Source organism: Trichosurus vulpecula, chromosome 7 (genome assembly GCF_011100635.1).
Source record: "Trichosurus vulpecula isolate mTriVul1 chromosome 7, mTriVul1.pri, whole genome shotgun sequence".
NCBI classification, from domain to species: domain Eukaryota; kingdom Metazoa; phylum Chordata; class Mammalia; order Diprotodontia; family Phalangeridae; genus Trichosurus; species Trichosurus vulpecula.
The window spans coordinates 168835147-168857688 of NC_050579.1; the positions used below are offsets into that span (position 1 = coordinate 168835147).

Sequence of the window (22542 nt, forward strand, 5' to 3'; positions counted from 1 at the left end):
GGACAATATTCTCTGGGTTTTTCAAGGTCAACAAAAGAGAGTGAGAGCGACTTACTGCTTACTTTGCCATCTTGGCTCCCAGTCTGTGGGGTGATAGCACCAGGAGTAGCTGCTGCCACTGCCTGGTGGCCATCCGCAGGACTGAGCTTCTCCTTCACCCATTTCTGACAGACCCTCCTCCTCTGAGAGGCCTGGGAAATGCCACTGCTGCCAGTGATTCAGTCTGCTGGGGTCTGCTCTGACTTTCCTGTCGTTGGATCTGAGCTGGTGCACTCTGTGTGCTAGACTGTGATTCTTTCCCAGCTTGGTGCAATAGCTCCTTCCTGTCGACCTTCCAGATTGGCTTCGGCTGGAAATCTGCCACGCTCTGTCTCTTTTTTGGATTCTGCTGCTCTAGAATTTGTTCAGATTCACTTTTTAGAGGTATTTGAAGGAGTTTGTAGCAGAGCTCAGGTGAGTCCCTACTTTCACACTTCCATCTTGGATCCCCTTGTCTTTGTTTTAATATTTCTTGTTTCTCTTTCCAGTTATTTTTTCATAATTTTAATTTCTTTTCTGTTTTTTCTCTAACACTCTTCTATTTCATTGATAAAAAACATTTTGAACTTTCTTGCTTCTTCTCTTTTGTACCTTTTAGTTAAATTTGTGCCCAGGCTTTGCTTATTGATGTTTTTTGAGTCATTTTTGTGTCTTGAGCATCCCTCTTACCATAAGAGCTTTTTGTACTGGAACTTGTTGTTGTTACTGTTTGTTTTGTTTTGTGGGGTGTTTTGGTTTTTTTTTTTTTTTTTGGTTATTCTTCTAATCATCTTCCTGACTTTGGACTTGATGGTACTGCTGGGCTCTACTGACTTCTTGAGGGAAGATCTGGGCTGATCCTGTTGTTGCTCTTTTGGAGTATTGAGTGTTTTGTTATTCCAGGTTCTCAGAGACAGCTCACTCTGATGACCTGCAACCTTTTAGTGCCTTTGAAATGGTCTGAACCATGGCAAAGTCTGATCAGTAGTCACTGCCACCCTGATCTGAGCTCTACAAGTACCTGGCCCGAGTTTAAGTCTGAGCAACAGTAGACTGCTGCTGAACTCAGCCACTGTCTGCCATTTGGGAATCTCTTCTGGTTCCAAGTGATACAACTGTAGTCTTTCTTTTGGTCTGGGATTCCTACCATGGTTATTCCTCTGCAGCTTCAGAGTGAGCTAGAAGTTCGAACTGAAACCATGCTCTGCTTTTGGGGGTCTGAGCCAAAGACCTGCTTCTTCTTCCTTTCTTGGTACATCACTTAGGGCTGTAATTGACCCTTCTCCCAGAACTCTATCCATAGGCACAATTTCTCCCCTCATTCTGCCTTAGATTTGTGAGCAAGAACCAGGAAATATGTGACAAAGTACCCAGTTGGTACCTGTTACCCTTCAAGAGGTCACTCCTAGTATAGGTATGGTACCTCTTTTTGCCCTGGTACACAGTCCCTCAGTGCACTGGAGTGCTTCAATAAGCCCCAAGATTCTAGCTAGACCTGTTCTCTAGTGTCCACTAACTTCTGTGTCTCCCTGTGCTGACCTGGGTTGGGAAAAATGACTCACTATGATTATTTTTCTTGGCTTTACCCATTGGGGTTTGGTCTGGTATGATTTCTTGATCTATTTGGAGTAGGTGGGTTTTTTCCATTTGTTTTTGTTTTGTTTTTGTTTCTTTGGAGGGGAGCTTTCTGTATTTCTTCCTTCTAGTCTGCCATCTTGACACTCGTCTGTTGTCTTTTATGCATTGATGGTGTGGCAGGAAAAAAAATTAATTTTGTTAGTTTAAGCTAACAACGTTTTAGATGGTTGCTGTTTGTGATTATAGCACTAATAGCAATGATCATGCAACTTTTCTCAATAATATAGTTTGCTTTAGAGGACTTATATACTGCCATATTTGACCTACCTGTAAATTACATATTCTTTTTCTAATTGCTGCCAGAATTTTGTTGCTTAGTTTTTTGATAACAAAAAATTAATTCCTTTTATCTTTACTAACTCCCCTCTTGGACACAATTTCATTTATTATTTTCTTACCAACCCACTTCTCAATACTGAACTTTTAACTTTATTATCACTATGTATATAATGGAGTTAGAAAATGGAGCTAAATACCATAAGGAAGAACTTGGTTTTAAACCCAGTTTTTTTTTAGGACGTATTTATTAATTGAGGGATATTTAGTAATGAAATAATATGAGAAAGGAACAAGTGTCTAAGATAAATTATTCAAATCAAAAAAGATTTATTGTTAGTATCTTTGCAGTGAATGATAGGATTTTCAATTGTATAATAATAGTAAATAACAGCTAACATTTATATGATGCTTTAAAGTTTGCAAAGCACTTTACAAATATTATCTCATTTGATCCTCACAACAACCTTGTTAAGTATGTGTTATATAAGCCTTATTTTACAGCTAAGAAAACTTAAGGCAGACAGGGTACCTGACTTGCCCAGGATAACACAGCTAGTTGAGGCTGGATTTGAATTCAGGTTTTCCTGACTCCAGGTCCAGTGCTGTATCCACCACCTAACTGCCTCTGTTTTATAAATAAATGTGTATGAATCAGTTGGGCTAATTGGGCTTTGATTTCAGTGACTTGGGGGTCAAATCCCAGCCGTCACTTACTATGCAACCTTAGGTAAGACACCTAAATTCTCTAGCCTGTCATTTCCTCATTTGTAAAAATGTTGATCTGAGAGCTGATTTAGGCTATCTCTAAAGTCTCTTTTAGCCTTGGCATTCTATAATAATCTTTCAAGTTTTCAGAAATTGCCATAAGTATTCATCCATTTAAAATTCTGATTTTTTCCTTATTTTCCTTAATTTTTATATGTACACCCTTTTATACTACATTCAGGAGGCATTTTATTGTTTCTTTATAATTTAATACATTATGTGGGGAAATGGGAACATTGTTGCATTGCTGGTGGAGTTGTGAGCTGATCCAGCCATTTTGGAGAGCAGTTTGGAACTATGCCCAAAGGGCTATAGAAAGGTTCATACCCTTTGACCCAGCAATACCGCTTCTAGGGTTGTATCCCAAAGAAATCACACAAGCGGGAAAAGGACCCATATGTACAAAAATATGTATAGCCGCTCTTTTTGTGGTAGCTAAGAATTGGAAATCAGAGGGATGCCCATCAATTGGGGAATGGCTGAACAAGCTGTGGTATATGAAGGTGATGGAATACTATTGTGCCATAAGAAATGGGGATGATGCAGACTTCATAACAACCTGGAAAAACCTACACGACATAATGCTGAGTGAGCGGAGCAGAGCCAGGAGAACATTGTGCACAGCCACAGATATATGGATTCCATGAGGACCAACCCTGACATACTGCGCTTTTCTCAGCAACCTAAGGGGCAAGGACAACTCCAGGGGACTCACGATGGAGAATGCTATCTTCATCCAGAGAAAGAATTGCGAAGTTTGAATACAGATCGAGGCGCACTACATGCTCGCCTTTTTTGCTTCTTTTTTTGTTTTTGTTTTTGGGTTTTTTTTTTTTGGTTCTGTCTCTTCTTTCTCCTGATTCATTCCATTGGTCAAAATTCTTCTCCATGACTTGACTAGTGCATAAATTAATTCAATGCGAAGTTATACATGACAGTTATATGAGATTCCATGCCGTCTTGGGGAGGGAGGGGAGAAAAACTGGAACTCAAAACCATGTAGAACCGTGTGTGGTAAACTAAAAATAAATAAAGAAATTAAAAAAAAAATTTAATACATTGCCATAGAGATTTATTCTGATTGTTAAATATTATCCATTAAAATGTTTCAGTTTGTAATAATTGCTGATTTCAACTGAAATCAGTTAGTTTGATTTTGATCATAAAGAATGTTATCAATTTATTTTTATTTTAAAGGAAATTGTAATCTGAGGTTTTAAGCATGTGGAATACCTAGTTTTAACGTTACAGCTAATTAATTATAGCGTGCTGGGAATAAATAGTTCTTACATTGCAAGTTGTCTTAATTAAGTTTTAAAGTGACCTTGTTTTCAGTTTTGTTAAATTGGCCTGCTAGATTAAGTACCTATAAATAATAGACATTAGTTATTCTGAAAAAATCATTAGTCTAGTTCATCTAGCTCCTTTCAGTATAACAGGCATCTAGAATACATCACTCTTAAGAGAAAATAAATGTGGCCCTAGTTTTTTGGTCACATTCTTTTACTGTTTAAGAATTTAATATTGAAAGTGTGAATATTTAAAATTATTCTCTGTCATAAGCCAAATTAAGAATAATGTAAATATTGCATAGGTAACATGTTCTACTTTTTATGATTATAATAAAACATAGCTCCAAAAAGATTATAAATTTTAAAAACTTGTTTGCAAAATAATTGTTCTTAATGTGTAGATTTTTACATATCCACAGATTACTATATATCATCCTGTAAGAAAGGAGAGTATATCAATGAAATAGTTTTTGTTTTAAGTAGTCCTTTTTTGGTTTTATAGTCATTACTGTAATCTTAAAATGACACCACTCATCATTATAAGACAGTTATTATGCCAGGTTTTAAAATATGTTGTACTTAATTGCTTTTGGTAGACATTTGATCAAATATCTTCTCAGTCACTTAATAGGTTTTTATTAAATGCCTATTATGTTGCAGGCACTGTGCTAGAAACTAGGGATACAAAAGCAATGAATGGAGTAGTCTCTACTTACAAAGGAGTATCAAGTAAAAAGCTCATTTTCATTGCCAGTAAACCATTTTTCCTTAATTGACACTGCTGTAAGGAATTCCTTTATTCATTTGCACTACTATAAGTAGTCCCAAATGGTTGAAGCCAAATATTTTGTGATCTGAGAACCAAATATTTTGTATTTCTGGCTAAAGCTGTATGTGAAAATCTTGGAATTTCAAGATGCTTTAAAATTATGAAGCCTTCACTCAAGAGGCGTTGTAAAGTTATTTAATTTCCCCATCCTGATTCAGTTGCAACTCTTCCCTGCTTGTTATTCCATAATACATTATCCCTCAAGGAATTATAATATTACCTTTCATACTCTTGCAATGTTATAGCCTTAGACTTCTCTTTCTGTATGTTTGTTATTTTACCTGTGGGACCTTGTTATTCTACCTGTGAGGAAGTCATTTAACTTATCTGGTTCTGAGTCTCTTCACCTATAAAATATAGTGGTTGAACTACTTGGCCTCCATGGTCCCTTCCAGTTCTAGATCTGTACTCTTGATCTTTTTATCTTTGGGTTGTGCCTCTGACTTTGTGAAAAAATAAAAATTAAACAACCACTTTGATCACCTCATCATACTTGTAATAAACTTTAACATTTTATTTGCTAGGTGTGATGGAAAATTGATTTTATTAGTTATACTATTTTGGTGTAAATATCTAAATATTCAAATAAAGATGTTAATTGTAGACATGTCAAAACAAAATGGCCTTATTATTATATCTTCTAATTTTCTTGTATTTTAGTTATTTCCTCATTATGCTTTATGTGTTAATGTCAAATTACAAAACTTTGTGACTTTTGCACTTTTAATTTTAATAAACATATAAACTGAAACCTAGGGAAAAATAAGTAATGTGCCAAATAACATGATTTATTTTCTATGAAGCAAGGATAGAAAAGAGTGCCTTATAGATTTTCTAAATAGAAGTGTTCCTGAATCAACATAGTGACTTTGTGAGTGCCAAACAGAAAAAAAGCATAGTCTTATATTCAGCTACATTAGTTTTCTTCCTGTTGTGCATTTCATTATCTTATTTTTGAATTATTTTCATAAAATCAAAATATTGAAGTTTCTGTGAGGGAATTTTAAATACCATCACAAAAAAATGAAAATTATTACTTCTTATTAGACAAGATACAACTTGTTACTGCTATAGGAGTAACTATAAAATCAATGGTCAATTTAGTCCATTTTTTTGTTACTGGAAATGTAAAAATCAATATCCAAATATAAAAAAGACTAAAAATGAGAAAATGTGCACTTAAATAAGTAGCTTCAACATGACTTATTTCAGGAAGTTGTTGATACTTTCTTTCCCCAAAAGAAATGGATAAAAGCACAGATATCGGGACAGCTAGGTGGCGCAGTGAGTAGAGCACTGACCCTGGAGTCAGAAGGAACTGAGTTCAAATCCAGCCTCTGACACTTGACACATGTACTGGCTGTATGACCTTGGGCAAGTCACTTAACCCCAATTGCCCTGCCAAAAAACAAATCAAAGAAAAAAACAAAATAAAAGGACAGATATCTCTGTAGACTATTACTACATCTCCTAAGGATGTTGCCCATACTGTTTGTATTTCTATCTGTATTTGTATGTTTGATGCTGTTTGATTCCATGCAAACAAATTGGTACTTATTTCCGTCATTAATTCTTTCTAGAGAGTGTTTCCAGGCACATTTGATGAGTCTAGTGGCAACCTTTATTATTGTTTTGTGGGGAAAAATTAATTTGTTCATGATGAGTATAGCAGTTTTCACAGTTTAAAAGAATTTCTGTTAGGGTGTAGTTGGTCTGTTAGTTGGATTTGTGTCAATTAACTTGAAACTTTTTCCAAGCTTGCATTCTAAGTGTGCCCATCGCCTTTTCCAGTTCACTTGTGATAGTGGCATTTTTGCCATGCTTTTGATTATTACATAGTACTTCTGGAGTTTGTTGTAAATGTAGATTTACAATGTCTTACACTTTATATTTCTTTAAATCTAGGTTTTGGAGGGAAATTGTTTCTTTTTATTGCTCTGTACCAGTCTTCTTTTACTTTGAGCTAAGTATATCATTTGCAAAAATTTCGTAAGGATATTTTCAGTTCTGTAAGTGGGAAATTTCTTTAAAAGCAGTGCCTATGGTTAGAGCAGCATTATGAAGGTGTAATACTGTCTTTAAGATGGAAGGCATATGATGAAACTCTTATTTTTTTTTTTTTGTGAAAGTGTAGTTTTTTGTAGGATTGTTCAGCTTTTTGTTGATCTGGGCAAACAAAAAGAGTCTAAAGATAAATGTGAGGAAAGGGCAGTCGAGATAAGTCAAGGCTTTGAGCAGAATACTGTATTAAAATTATACCACATAATAAGTATTTTATTCTGGCAAGCAGTCCTTGTGTTGCTTTAGTGCATTGTTTGTATTGTAGAAGCAATTTGTTTTGAATCAAATGCAGTGCCTCACACATAATAGACACTACCAATGCCTACTTTATCTGGACAAGCACAGATATGGGAGAAGACCAAATGAAGGCGAATTGTGATTATGATTTACTCTGCTTTAACAAAGTGCAATGGAATGTTGGAAGGCTTTTAGAATGTTCAATTTGGATTGTCTTTGAAATAATGTGCTGATATCTTCTAAGATTTGACTTTTATTGGCATGAAGAAAAAAACTAATGATTTTTGTTTAGAAAATAAATTCCATTTATGATTTTTTAAAATTAGGACCCATTTAAGTGGAATTTTAGTAGCGAAAAGAAAATGGTGCTAACTGTGTATTTCATTTAAGTGATCTTCCTTAGATCAAATGGAATTCATATTGAATGAACAAATGAATAACACATTTATTAAATGCTTGTAATGTACGAAGCTTCTGTGTTATACACTAGGGATGCAAGTAGAAAAGTAAGACAGTCCTAACATTATAATGGGCGAAATAACACATATGGAAGGTTTCAGTTGCATGTTGGATGGAAAATTATTAATGTTTCTCTTATCATGTGATTTCCACTGATAAAATCTTATGAATTTCTGATGTTTACAGTGCCAAGGACTGACATGACTAGATTTACACTTTAGAAAAAACACTCTGGTAGCTGTGTTGAGAATGGATTGGGATGGAAAACTTTAGAAAGGGAGGCTTTAGGAGGTGCTTGAAATAATCTAAAAATAGAGAATGAGGACTTAAATGGTGTAGGGTATTGTCTGCATGAGTGGAGATAAGGAGAAGTATGTGAGAGATTCTGTGGACTCAGAAATGACAAGATATGGCAACTGGTAGAAGTGGGATAAGAAAGTGAGGAACTGAGGATGACAGGGTTCTGAACCTGGGTCACTGTAGAGGATGGTGGTCCCCTTGGCAATAAAAGATGAATTTGGAAGTAAGGTAGATTTGGCGCAAAAATTAGTACATGTAATAGAAACTTTAATAAAATTTTGTTGAATAAATCAATGAAGGAAAACTATGTGCTTATGACAGTCAAAAAGCCTGGATTTCAGAACACTGTTTCATATGTTCTGCCCTATTTTCCCCACAAATTATCAAAATATCCCAGAAATTTCAATATTTTGACAAAAACCCCTCTGATTGGAGGGCTGAAGGGAGGAACAATAAACTATTCTAGAAACTTCCCTTTATAGAGGGCACAGAATTTCTATGAGCTGCTCCACTTGATTTTGACTCCATAAACATCATGCCCCTAGGGCTTTGGGTACCCTCTTACTCTGCCCCACTCCATCTGCTTTTCAGAGGGTTAAATGATTTGACCAAGGTAACATAGTCTGTAACAGTCAGGATGTGAACATTGGTTTCTTTTTACTTTCCTTTATCCCTTTCTGTAGTTGTTACGTTCCTGAAAAGTTTTTATAAGCCAGATTCTTTTGCAAATTAAAGCCTATACATGAATTTAAATTTCAGAAGGAAACTTGAGGTTTTTATAAAATGAAAAATGCTAAATTAAACAAGTAAATTTTTAAATATTAGTTTTTCTTAAAGCAGGTCATTCTTGAATAATTTGATATCTTTAATCATACAATTTCTGATTTTTATCTGTTGAATGACAGAATTTCAGACCTAGTATCTCCTAAGACATATGGTATTGTTATCTTGAAATTTTGTTGCAGTGATAGAAGTCTTTATGTGTGTGTATGTTTCCTTCTTAGCTATTTGAACTGCTAGGACCTGAGGGATTTGAACTTATAGAGAAGCTTCTTCAAAATAGAGTTATAATTGTGGATAGATTTCTCTCTTCGAATGACCATAAGTTGCAAGTTCTTCAAGGTAAGATCATTTCACTGTTCATTCAGATGTAAATGAAATGTTTAATATTAGTAGAAACTTTCTAATATAATAAAATTTTACCTAGAGGAGTACTTTATCATTTAATTCACTTCTGTTATCTTTGGTCATATTACATTGTGTTCATGGTGTAAATACTGAGTCATGGAAAGTGTTGAGAGAGAGAGAGAGAGAGAGAGATTGGATGATAAGGGAAATAAAAGAGGCAACCATTCTCCACATTCTAATGCTCTGCTTAATTTTTCTCCTATACCTTATTTGATACTAGAATTTAGATAACCTCATCCTTCATAATAGAGCCTTATTAACTTCATATTACGCTAAAGTAAAGTTAATCCTCCTAAGACAGGTTGTTGAATCTCACTTCTTGGCATGAGGAATTTAATAATTTAAGAAATTTCATGATTATTTTGTTTTTAAAAAAACCTTTCTTTTCTATCCCCTTTAGGATTAAGGTAAACTATTTATTGTGCATAATTAAGCAAAATAGGCAACAAAGCATAATTTGTTCCAGATAGTATAATTCAGACCTGGAAGAGACATAAGGGCCCCAAAGAGCTGAAAATCCCTCATTTTACGGAAAAGGAAATTAAGACCCAGACATGTTAAATGACTTGCTTATATAGGTTACATATGTAACAGCAGCAACTATTATTATAATACCTTCTATACCTTACATTTTTGTAGCACTTAAAGGTTTGTAGAGTACTCTGTATGTATGTGTGTATACACACACACACACACACACACACACACACACACGCAAAATCTCATTTGATCCCTTCACTGGTCCTCTGAGATAGGTTCTATTATCCCCATTCTACAAATGAGGAAACTGAGGCCCAGATAAGTTAAGTCACTTGCTGAAGGTCCCACAAGTTAGTATAGAGCAAATATTTGAACCCATAGCCATTGATTTCCAAATACAACTCTCTAATACAATGCCTCTTAATTTCCTTGTACTCTTTGTATATTGACCATTCATTATCAGATGTGGTTTCTCTATTTTTTTCTGTGTTTATTTCATTTATTCATAGTATTTTTTGAACAATGATTCTATAAAATATCAGTGGAGAGGGGAGGGTTAAATTTAATAGGTCCACCAAAATTCTTATGTAATTATTGACACTAAATAAGTTGTATTTATGTGTTGCACATATTTTGAGTGGCATTTAATGTAAAATTATTGACTGCACGTTTTAGAATCCTGATCTCTGAAAGTGAGACTCCCAAATATAGTTAATTCTGAAGGGCATAAAAATTAAACTGTTATAATTCATTTTATAAGCTCCCCTTTTATATACAGGCAGTCAACATATGATGACCATTAAATAAGCTTCTATTACATAAATGTGGAAAAGCTCTTCTTGAAAGCGAGCAGTTACATTTGTATTCCTAATACTGAATTTAAGTGATATATTTCTTCACATTTTATTCTATTTTTCTTTTGGGTGGGAAGATAAAGAAATTGCTTTCATAAATAGTAAGTATCTATATGTGTCAGACACACATTTCAGAAATACCTTTCATGCTTTTATAAATTTGCTTTGTAGACAATTGTAAAAAATTTTCAGGAGAAAATGCTAAACCTAATTATGGTTGTCAAGTCACTATTCAGTCTGAACAAGAAAAGCAGTTAATGAAACAGTATCGTCGGGAAGAAAAACGAATTGCCAGAAGAGAAAAAAGAGCAGGAGAAGATGGAGAAGTTTTGGGAGAAGGACCAATGTGCTTCGATCCTAAGGAGTTGAGGATGCAAAGGTAATAAAATGCCAGAAGCTTATGAATGTGTATGCTAGTATTGGTTTTTTTTCTTTTAGTTACCTTTAACATTTTAAATGTTTATGACTTCACATTTTTTTCCAGATACGAGATTTTTCTTTTTTCATGAAAACTTAAATTTTCTGCAGTGGTCTGCTTAGTTACAATCTTGGTTATATCTATATAGACTAGAGATTGATATTTTAGAGGCAAACTACCATTAATTTGAGATTTATGAAGCCTGGAATAAATGTATTAATAGCTTTGTTTTCTTCGCTAGATTAATGAATACTGTTTCCCATGTTGTCACATAATGGTAGAGGAGAGAAAAAAAGTATGCATGCAATCCGTTGATACCTAGAAATTGTACCATATTTTGATTCTTTCTTTTTAAAATATAGAGACTCATAAAAAAGCATGTTCATATTTTTATATGTGAGGAAAACAAAACTATAAATAAGAACTTTGTTTTCATGTATTAGATTAGTGGTATCTAAAAATAGTATCTAAAATGTATCATCGTCTTATATTTGTTTGTTCATAAATTTTAGCCTGCTACATAGTTTAATTTCTTTTCTTTTGGAATGCAGAGATATCTGAAGTAATTATTTTAGTTGTCTCAGTCATTTTGTTGTTCATTTTGTTGCAATGTATATAATTACCAACCTGGCCTCGTTTTTTTTTTCTTTATAGAGAGCAAGCACTTCTGAATGCTCGAAGTGTACCAGTTCTGAACAGACAGAGAGATGTAGATATTGAAAAAATTCATTATCCACATGTTTATGATTCCCAAGCTGAAGCCATGAAAACATCGGCATTCATTGGGGGTGCAAAGGTCTGTGTTTGATATATAACTTTTTTTTGAGTAATGTATCTCCTCCTAATGAAGAACATACTGATTCTCCCTCTATTTCCCCTGCTCCACCCCCACCCCGGTGACTTTTGTTCATTGATCAAATTATAATTATTCAATCATTTTCCAAGTTTGTGTTTAATTTTGATAGTCAACAATAATTTCTCATTCTCCCACATCTCATTGTTGTATATTAGAAAACTTACTGGGTAAGTGTCCTACTCCTTAGATATACTTAGTACTTTTAGTCTCAGAAATTCTGTCTACTAATATATTTCTTACAAGTGTTGTGTGATACAATAATAAAAAGAAATTTGGGTCCTCCATATATCCTAATATTTATCCTAATAAATATATCCTACTGTGACTTATTTTGAACAAGTTTAACTCTTAATAAATTGTGTCTTTTGTTATTTCCCTTCTTCCTTCATTTTCCTCATCAACTTTACCACTAGTTGATATACCACCACCCCTGAATTGAGTAGAGTTAACCTTAAATATTTCCCCACCTTCTTTAGTCCAGTGTGTTATAGATTCCCAAGATTTAGTCTCCTTTTTATTTAAATTTTCTTTCTGGTTTTTAACTGGATACATTATTTGATAGTGTGTCATAAATAAGACTGGAATATAAACCATAGCAGTTCTTAAGATGTTTTAATTTTAACCATTTGATTTTAATTTTTTTAAAAAAAATATTAATAGATGCTTTTACCAGAAGGGATTCAAAGGGAAAACAATAAGATGTACGAAGAAGTAAAAATTCCCCACAGCGAACCAATGCCAATAGGATTTGAGGAAAAACCAGTTTTTATTAAAGACTTAGATGAGGTAAGAGAAAACATTTTTATAAGATAATTTGTATTCACTAGAACCTTTTTTTAATAAATTGATAGTATTGTAAATGATTGAAAACATTTTCCTTAACAGGCGTATATGTATGCATTTATTTATCAATAGGAATGAGTGAAGCTGTCTTTAGACTGTGGGACTTACTGGAACTATTGCACTTTATGCTTATTAGACCACGTGTAGAACACTGTGTTTGATTATGAACTTCCAATTTGAGGAATATTACTGGAGGAGTAAGGGAACTGAAAACCAGGTTATATTAGGAATTAAAGAACAAGGGATGCAAACTGAAAGCTAGTGAGCTTTATTTGATCCCTGGGAAAATTCTAGAAAGGATCATCAAAGGCATGGTTGGTGAACATCTAGAAAAGAAAATAATGATTACAGAGGCAATATGGCTTCATCAAGAACAGGTGATATCAGATTGGCCTTTTATGTCAAAATTACTAAACTAGCAGATGAGGGGAATACCGTGGGTGCAGTTAACTTAGATTTTTTCAAAGCTTTTGATAAAAGTAGCTTCTTGTGGAGGAGATGAGGAAGTATGGATTAGCCAATTATAAGTAAGATGTATTCAGAACTGGTTGGGAGGCCAGACCCAAAGAATAGTTGGTGATGATTGAATGTCCATTTGGTGGTAGGTCTGTAGTTGAACACTCCAGTGGTATGTGTTTGACCTTGTGCTACTTAACATTTCTGTCAGTGGCTTGCACAAAGCTATATATGGTATGCTCATTAAATTTGTAAATGTCACAAAGCTAGGAGAAAGAGCTACACAGTGGATAACCAAGTCAGTATCTGAAAGGACTTTGACAGGCTAAAATTGAACTGAATCTGTTGAGATATAATATAGACAACTATTTGGTGCCCAAAAAATAAACTTATAAAGTGTAAGATAGAGGAAGCATCAGCTTTTTTGAAAGGAACTGGGGGTTTTCATACACTGAAAGTTCAATCAGCAGTGAATTTGTAATGTGTAACTCAGAGCAGGAAGTGGGTAGTGGAGTGGGGGGTTGAGGAGGGTTGTGGAAGGATGGATGAGACTATCAATTTGGAACACTATATATTGTGTTGGATTTGCTTGATGTATTGTTTAATTTCAGTGAATTGTTTTTCCCCCTTTTAAATTTATCATAAGCGATGGTTCTCTGGGAAGGGCAGAGGAGAAGAGCATATTGATCAATGTCAATGATGTAAAAACAAAACAAAAAGACAAATGTACATCTTTAAAATTGTCCAACTTGCACTAAAAGATATTGAAGTCTTATGGCTAAATGTGCTAAGTGTTTTGTTTTTTCCTAGTATAATAATTGTCCTATCTCTGACACATGCTATGTGACCCTGGACAAGTCATTTATTCTCTTTAGGCAACTCTCTTAAGACTATAAATTGTTGCAAAATATGCTGACCTGTATTGCTAGAAGGAGTTTCCACATCTGGGAGATCATCTCCTTAAGTAAATTACAGATCTTATCTCTTTATCTGTGAATTGGCATATGGTAGATGTAGATGTACTTGTCCTATGTTCTCTTGAGTTAGTTAATAGATAAATTATGTAGAAATGAAAAATTGTTATTTGAGGCTAGCTAACAGTTGATTATGATATGTACCATAAAGTTTCTATGTTGAGAGTACTCAGTAGAAATAGGTTAAACTGAATGAATCTCATTTGAGAGGAAATCCTATATGTACTTGTTTTTATAAATAATAATTATTTGTCTGAGCTAAAGCACATCAGAATTGAAGCACTTAAATTCTAATGGGAACACTTGCAAACCGCTAACCGTGAAAGGGCACCAGCTGCAGAAAAACACCTGCTAAGTTACAGTGGGAATTCTGACATCTGCCAACAGTTAGAAATAATCTAATAAAATGCCACTCCTTAAAGAATGCCAATAAGTCTCCCACCCCACCCCCACATTGATCAGATAGATATCCTATCATCAGAACAGAAAAGCTTTTGACAAAGGATATTTGAATTATCTCAGAGCCATAATTTGATAAATTCTGATGATTAGAAGTTTGAATAGTTGTAGTTGTCCTTATTTTCTCCCACCCTTTAATTTTCCTGTACCTATAAAAACAGTGTTTATATTTTCACAAGATAAAATAGGGTCTTATATCTTAGTTTTCCAGGCTTATGCTCTAGCGTATATAGATGCACACCCACCTACATATACACAACACACACACACACACACACAACCTAGAAAGTAGTTCTGTTTTCCTTAAAGGGATTTTAACTTTTAACAGAAAATACAGTTTTGGAAATAGCATAAAACCAATGATTTAATAAATGGTTGCTATATACCTAAGTATCATGTAACTCTGACAGACTTGTATCTTTTGTCGTTTGCTCATTCAATAAACATTTATTAAATGAGTATGTGCAAAGCACTGTTAGAGACTGGGGATAGAAAAACAAAAATCAAAGCAGTGCTGTCTTTAAAAAGCTTGATTTTTACTGGAGACACAACATATTAGTGAATATAATAGAAGGAAAAAACTGTCGTGACTGCTGAGATGAGGAAAGGCTTCATGGTGGAGGTGGTTTCTCAACTGATCTTTGAGGGAAGTTGAGAATTCTGAGAGATGGAGAGAAGCAGAGGGCTTGGGAGTAGAGCCTTTACACTGAGTAAAGAAATGGAATTCTGAATTTCAGAAACATTGAGTTTGTCTGGAATGTGGAATATGTGAAGAGGAGTTTGTTGTAGAATTTCAATGAACCGAGATAAACTGTTGATTTGTATATGTTCATTTGCTTCTATGCCTAATGTATGATCCACATTTTCTTTCCTTTTAAAACCTCTCTTAACAATTCATCCTTTGAATTTTGAGTTGTTTTGCTTAGGACTAATCCATTCCTGAATGTACCCTTTGTCTTATTCTCCCTTCTCATTGTTTCCTCCTATTTCCTTGTTAGCTGAATGTATTTCTGTACCCAACTTTGTGTGTATCCTGCCCTCCTTTATCTGGTTCATATGAAAGTAGGTTTAGATCTCACTGTCTTCTGTTCTACTTGTGTGTCCCCATTATTGAGATAGTATGTTCCTGTAGCCTTCCTCCCCATATATCTTAGAGTATGTCTTTTTCCCCCTCCATTTCCTTTTTTTCTATTAAGATCATCATTAAAATATTAACAAGACCAACAATATTAACAAGGCACTTGCTTTTATTTAACTTCCTCTTTGGACTCTAATAATAGGATTCTGAAGGGATACTTTAATTATCTTTCCCTATTATAATGTAAATAATATTTAAAAAGGTATGGTTCCTTCTCACTGCTCACTTTTAAAATTCCTTTTGAATTCTATGCTGGTAATTCAGAGTTTCTACTTAGCTTTGGTCTTATCAGGAATAAGTAGAAGCCTTGATTCATTAAAGGTTCATTTTTTTTCCTTGTAGGAGTATACTCAGTTTTGCTGAATAAATTATTCTTGGTTGTAAGTCTTTATTTTTTGCTTTTTGGATTATCATTGTTCAGGTTCTCTGCTCCTTTATAGTTGTGGCTGCTAAATCATGTCTGATTGTGACTGTGACTCCTTAGTACTTGGATTCTTTCTGGTTGCTGGAAGTAATTTTTTTTTTTGACATGGAATCTCCAGATTTTGTCTCTGGTATTTTGGGAAGTTTTTCTTTTGAGATTTCTTTCAGGAGGTATCTGGTAGACTCCTTGTCCTTTCACTTTACCCTCTGATTCTAAGAGGTGTGGGCTGTTTTCATTTACGAAATATAATGTCAAGGCTCTCTCTCTCTTTTTTTTTTTGTCATGGCTTTCTAAAGGGCCTTTAATACTTAAATTATCCCTTCTTGGCATGTTTACCAGGACACTTGTTTTTGCTACATAAATTTTCTATTCTTTTTTAAAATATTAAATTAAGTATTTCTTATTGTTTTATGGAGTCATTTTTAATTTTTAGGGATTCTCTTAATGGAAGTGTTTTGAAACTCTTGTACCAAACCATTAATTTTCCTCTAAATCATTCTTCTGGATTTTCCGTGTTTTTAGTTCTTTCCTGTATGTAATGGGGATAGAAATACTTTTTAACACTTATCTCATAGGTTTTTCGGAGAGGAGTTAATGTGTTTTAAGTGCCTTGCCAGCCTAAAAGGATAAAGGCCACCTACTGTTATTATTGTTGTTATTACTGAGCACATACAATATATTTGCTGCTTAGTAGCAGTTCTGAGCTATCAGTTCAAAAGTCAATACTAGTTAACTGATTTGACAAAATAAGTGTGATGCAAAGTGATTTTTAGCAAGTGGGTTATTTTTTATTATTTTTTCCTAACTAGTTAAATATTATCTTTATATAGGCAGCATTTAATAATTATAACTAAAGAATATCAAAAGTTTATTAAGTATATAAAATTACCTTAGAATTGTTCAGACGTCATGATATTTCTATAAGATAAAAAAGTTTGCTGTAGTTTGTTGTAAAAAATTCAGCTGTAGAAGTAGATTCAGGTTGGAACTGATCCATTTCATATCATTCAGTGAACACTGTATTTTATGTACCAGGGGCTATGCTGAGTGTTGGATCTAAAAAGTTAGAAATGAAGTCTCTGTCTTTTCATTTTATTTATGAAGACAGCATATTTGTATATAAGTTTATATAAACATATAGATACTAAAACCAAAGTAATTTTGGAGTGAAGGCACTAGCTGCTGAGATCAAGAAAGGCTTTATGTAGAAAGTAGTGCTTATATTTATCTTTGATGGTAACTAAATATTGAATTTATTTTTTCATCTTCATTATTCTGAACTAGAAAAACATCAACAAGCACGATAATTTCCAAAGAAGTACAGGGGAAAAAAAGATTATATATGAAGTGATAATTCTCTATTATTACAGCTTTGGAATTTTAAAATATTTATAACAAATTTAGTATGGGAATTTTAAGCAACAGTTTTGCTTGTTTCTACTTCCTTCTGAACTTCTGTTTTCTTCTGTTCATTCAAAAAAAAATTTGTACAGTGGCCCTCTTTTTTTGGCATTGCTATTGCTCCCCATCCTTCCTACTCCCTGACATTTTCCCTTTTTATTAAAAGCTAAAAGAATGAAAAAGAAAAAAAAACTTTGTGAATTAAAAGTGTAATCAAACATATTGAACTACACATGGTGTCCATATCTAAAAATTTATGTCTTTATGCACTTTCTGTTCTTCTGTGTCTGTCATCTCTCCGTTAGGAAGATAGAGACCTAGGTTTCATCATAGGTGTTTTGGTGACATAGTTGGTCATTGTAGAGATAGGTATTATGCAGTCTTTCAAAATTGTTTTCCTTTACAATGTTGCTGTCCTTGTATAAATTATTTTCTTTGTTCTGCTCAGCTTTTACATGAGTTCATAGATTACTGTGGATTCTCTGAAATTTTCTCTCTTGTCACTTATTATGGTGCAACATTACATTTCATTTATATGGCACAGTATGTTTTACCATTTCCCAATTTTCCAAGGAAATCTAAGTCATCCCTTATATTTTAGCTCCTTTATTTTTTTTTCTCTTCATCTCTTCTCTTCCAGATTAAGAAGTTTGTTTTACTTAAATCTATTCCCTTCTTGGTATTATCTTCTAATTCCTTCCCCTCTTTCCCCTGCCATAAGAATGGCAGTGCAGTATGATGTATTTCTACACCAAACTCTGTGTGTATTTGTTCAGCTCTTCCTTTGTTTCAAAGAAGAATGAGTTTCATGGCCACTCCTGTAGCACCCCACCCCCCCAACCTTTTCTTCCGTGTTTGTATACTTTTCTTTTCACACACCTCACTTATGAGAAATAGCGAGACATATCCCATTTTTCCTTTTTACATTAGTGTATTCTGTATACTCCCTGTCATTCACTCATTCACACACACATACATATACATACATACACATACATGTAAACACACACTTTCTTCTTTCCCCACCTAAAATCTTTAAAAGGGACCAGTCTAACCCAAGTCCTCTTTTTTTCTTATTGTTCTTCCTCAATACTGTTTAAAGACATTGATCTTGTGGGGGGACAGTTGTTTCTTCTCTTCTTTTAGAATTTTACTATTATATCATATAGCTTTTAATTGCACAGGAAATTTACATTTCTAGATTTCTCTAGACTCTTTGCATTGCATATTAAAAATCAAACTCAGCTTTGCTCTTTTATTTGAAAATGCTTGAAAGTTGTCTATTCTATCTCCCATGCCCCACTCCCAATTAGATTATGTTTAGCTTTGCAATTTAGATTGTTCTTGGTTATAAAATTATCTTGTTTGCTTTTGGAAATGTGTTCTAAGAGCTCCTCTTGTTTCTTGTAGAAACTTCCAGATCTGTTTTTTTGTTGTTTTTTTTTAATGGAAACTCCTGATTTTGGTTATGATATTACTGGTCTGCTTCCTTTTGGAGTTTCTTTAAGCAGGTTCTTTGTGGATTCTTTGGCCCCAATTCCAACAGATTTGGGCAGTTTTCATTTGGAATTTCTTGAATATAGTTCAAAATATAGTTTTAACAAAAATAACTCTACTTATTTTCCGGGTCAGTTTTAAAAAAAAAATTCTATATCTTACATTCTCTTTTTTCCTTCGGTTTTTTGGTTGTATATGTGTTTATTTTCCTGTCTCATGGAGTCATTGATTTCTGACTGGTCTGTCATAGCCTTGAGGGAGTATGTTTTTTAGGTAACGTTTGCCACTTTCTTCAGAGCTGTTTACCTTCTTTTAGTTCTTTCCTCCACAGCTTTTATTTTATTTTTATCTCCTGCTTCCTTCCTTCTAGACATTTGTGTCATCCTTCTGGAAAATCTAGGGGTTTTTTGAGTCTTTGTTTACAGTTGTTACTTGGTTACTATCACTTTTTTGTGGATGGGTCTTTATATTTTCAATCACTTTTTGATAAGTGTTTTCTTTGATTTACTCATCTTTCTAGCTTTAGATCTTGAATTGGGGCTGTTTTCTAGGGCCAGGCTCTTACATGCTGATCTTTTGGGTGAAGTGGTCAGTCAGTTGGCTTTGCTGCACATGGACTTCTGGCCTACTTTTTGTGCAGTTCTCGAGTGGAAAAAGAGACTTAAAATAATTTTATCATTGATATCATGATCATCACTTTGGTTTGGTGCAAATTCCAGGGTTTTGCTGGAATAAGCATGGGGAAAATGAGTAATCTTTCTCCCATCCAGGCAGCAGTATTGGCAGCAAATTTCTGTTTGGATATTTTATGTTTTTTTCTGATATTAAACTATCCATATTTTCATGCATGAATTGAACTGGTCATAGTGCATGTATCTTTTGGCTGTATTGTTGCATAGACTGATAAATAGATAGGTGGCTTCGGACTAATATTTTAAGAAATAATGATATTGGTTTATACTATTCTTTATATACATTATCCCTCCTTGATTGGGCATCAAGCCCAAAGGAGTCTGATTAAAGTGTATTTTTTAAAAAAAAATTATTTGACTATTTACTAGAATTTGCTTTTAAGTCCATCTGGGCCTAGTCTTTTTTACTCTGAGAGTTTAAAGTCTATTATGTCTGTTTCTGAGATTTTTTAAAAAAACTTTTTTTTTAAATCTTTTTTTATATTTTCAAGTATTTATTTCATTTAAATTGTCAGTTTTATTGGCTCGTAATTGGGTATAATATTTTCCAACAATTTCCATTATTTTCACTTCGTTTGTTGTGAATTTTATATGATTATTTTTCTTTTAGTTTTCATTTGTTTAATAAAGCTAAAATTAGCTAATAATGACTTTTCTTCTTATATTTGAAGAAAACTTAGCTCTTAATTTTATTTTCAACTAAGTAGTATTTTTTGTTTGTAATTTTGTGTTTTATTTGAGTTTTTCTGCTGCATTACTGTTGCTTCCATCATTGGGCTGATTCCACCCTTAGGTTCTTTCCACTTTACCATAGTTGCCTGGTCTGCTAATCTCTATCATCTGGCTTAAGTACTAAACATGACCCAATAGATCCTTCTTGATTGTCCTCAGACTCAGGATAAACTTGAGATTTAGTCATTTCTAATAGATAGTATGTGATATGGTGGAAGTCATCTTAGTGCCCCAAGAATTTCTTTAAAACTATAAATTATAAAAGAGTTGCTAATCTGCCTGGGGAGGGGGAGGGGATGTTAGAACAAAAGAAATAGCATAATTTTACTGCTATATAAGTCTACACAATTTTGTCTGCTGCACATTTGAAAAGATATAGATAATCTGGAAATGATCTGGATAATGGAAATTAAAATGATTAAGGAAGCAAGATAATTTAGTGTCCATATGAGAATAGACTAAAAAAGACTTGACTGTGTTCAAGAAGCATAAAGGCTGAGAGGATATTTCTCTATATCATCGTGAAGAGTATGTCTTGATTAAACTTTGATCAGTTTGCTAAATCCATTTAGAATACCAAAATTGGAGCATACCTTTAAGGCTTGAAAGGGGATAATTTTAGGAAAATTGAAAAGGGGAGTTATTCAAGCTGGGGGTAGTGAATTTGTGATTTGTTACTTGATAGGTTCAAAAGCCATGTACATAAATTCTTAGATGATAGATATCTCAGGAACTGTGGGAAGGGTATCTACATGGAAATATTAAACAAGCTGATTCAACCTTAAATCATTATAGCTTATTCTTCTGTGTCAGAAGTTCTTAACCTAGGGTCTGTGAACTTATTAATAAATTTTTTGATAGCTGTATTTCAGTATAATTGGTTTATTTTTAATCAGTAATATCCTATGTATTTCATTTTATGTATTTAAAAACATTATTCTGAGAAGAAGTTCACAGATTTTTACCAGACTACCAAGGACCCCTCTGACACAAAAAAAGTTAAGAATACCTACTCAATGGGAAGCCCATTATCACTTTTGTAATAGTCTGGCTGTTGAAAATAAAATATATTCACACCTCTGAAAGAGAACCACTTACTCTGTGTGTGGTCTTTGGTATGACTTGGATTTTAAATTCTCAGGGCAGAAGCTGCACTGTCTTTGTACTCTATCCATCTATCCATCTATCTGTCTCTACTTGCACAGGGTGTTCAACAAATATTATTAACTTCATGAAAGTATTCTGTGAAAGTACGCAATATAAATATATATTTTATGTTGTGATTAATGACTGCAAAGATTGATGGTTTATGAACAACATAAGACATTCTTTGAATAGTACATAAAAGGCTAAAGTAATCTTATTTTACTTTGCACATAGTTATTTAACATATATTTGTTGAATGAATGAATGAGATAGGTAATATACTCTTTACTCTCCTAGTAAAAATGACATCTGGGGGAGACGGGGGGACAGTTCACTATGTGGAAACTTTTTCCTCTGATGCAGATTAGCAGTTTGTATTCTTAGAGGGTTGCTTAAGGGTTCTGATGGAGAAGTATGTGTGCATTGGCATAGCCTAGAGATCACTGGGAAGTTAGGTGAAGACTCGCGTCTTGGTAAGGTAAGGCAAAACCCTATGTGTTAGAGCTTGGGGTGCTTCAAGGGGACAAATCCAATTTACCAGTGGGGAGGAGGTAGGAATGAAGCCTAGAGTGGTGGAATGGTCTAAAGGTGGAATAACTTTTCCCCATCAAAACAGAAAACCAAAAGGTATTTTATATAAATACATGGAAGTATTTATTGATTAAGTTAGGGTTCCAGGAAAATAGTTATTGAGTTTTTCATGCTCTCAGAGGTAGTATGATTCCTTGAGATGATTTCCCTTTCTTTTTATTTTACCTGCATGAGAAAGAGCATGGGGAGATAAACATTATACAAGGCTATCTGAAGATTAAAAAAAAAAAAAACTAAGTACAACTTTTTAATTAGCCTCTCATGTAAGTAGAATAAAACATTGATGAGTAGGATGGGAATGGGTTGGCAGCTGAGAAAAGCTGGACAAAGTGGCTTTTATCACCAAACTGGACTAAAATGTTAGCAGTATTTAATAAATCCAGGAGATACTTGATTACAACTGTAGAGTTCATGTGAACTGGAAAGCATTTACATTGGGATGCCCGCAGTTATGGATTAATGAGAAAAAGTATCAATTTAGGGTGTGAAGGTGTTTTTTATGTATCATTTTCCAG

The 22542-nt window shown here is 33.8% G+C and overlaps 1 protein-coding gene across 1 annotated transcript in view; it reads left to right on the forward strand.

The window, feature by feature from the left end:
• Nucleotides 1-22542, forward strand: part of ASCC3 (activating signal cointegrator 1 complex subunit 3) — a 399622-nt gene that overhangs the window by 49833 nt on the left and 327247 nt on the right. Inside the window, exons 5-8 of the mRNA XM_036767945.1 lie at nt 8883-9000; nt 10572-10779; nt 11473-11614; nt 12335-12460. Coding sequence (XP_036623840.1) covers nt 8883-9000; nt 10572-10779; nt 11473-11614; nt 12335-12460 — 594 coding nt within the window. The remainder of the gene's footprint in view (nt 1-8882; nt 9001-10571; nt 10780-11472; nt 11615-12334; nt 12461-22542) is intronic.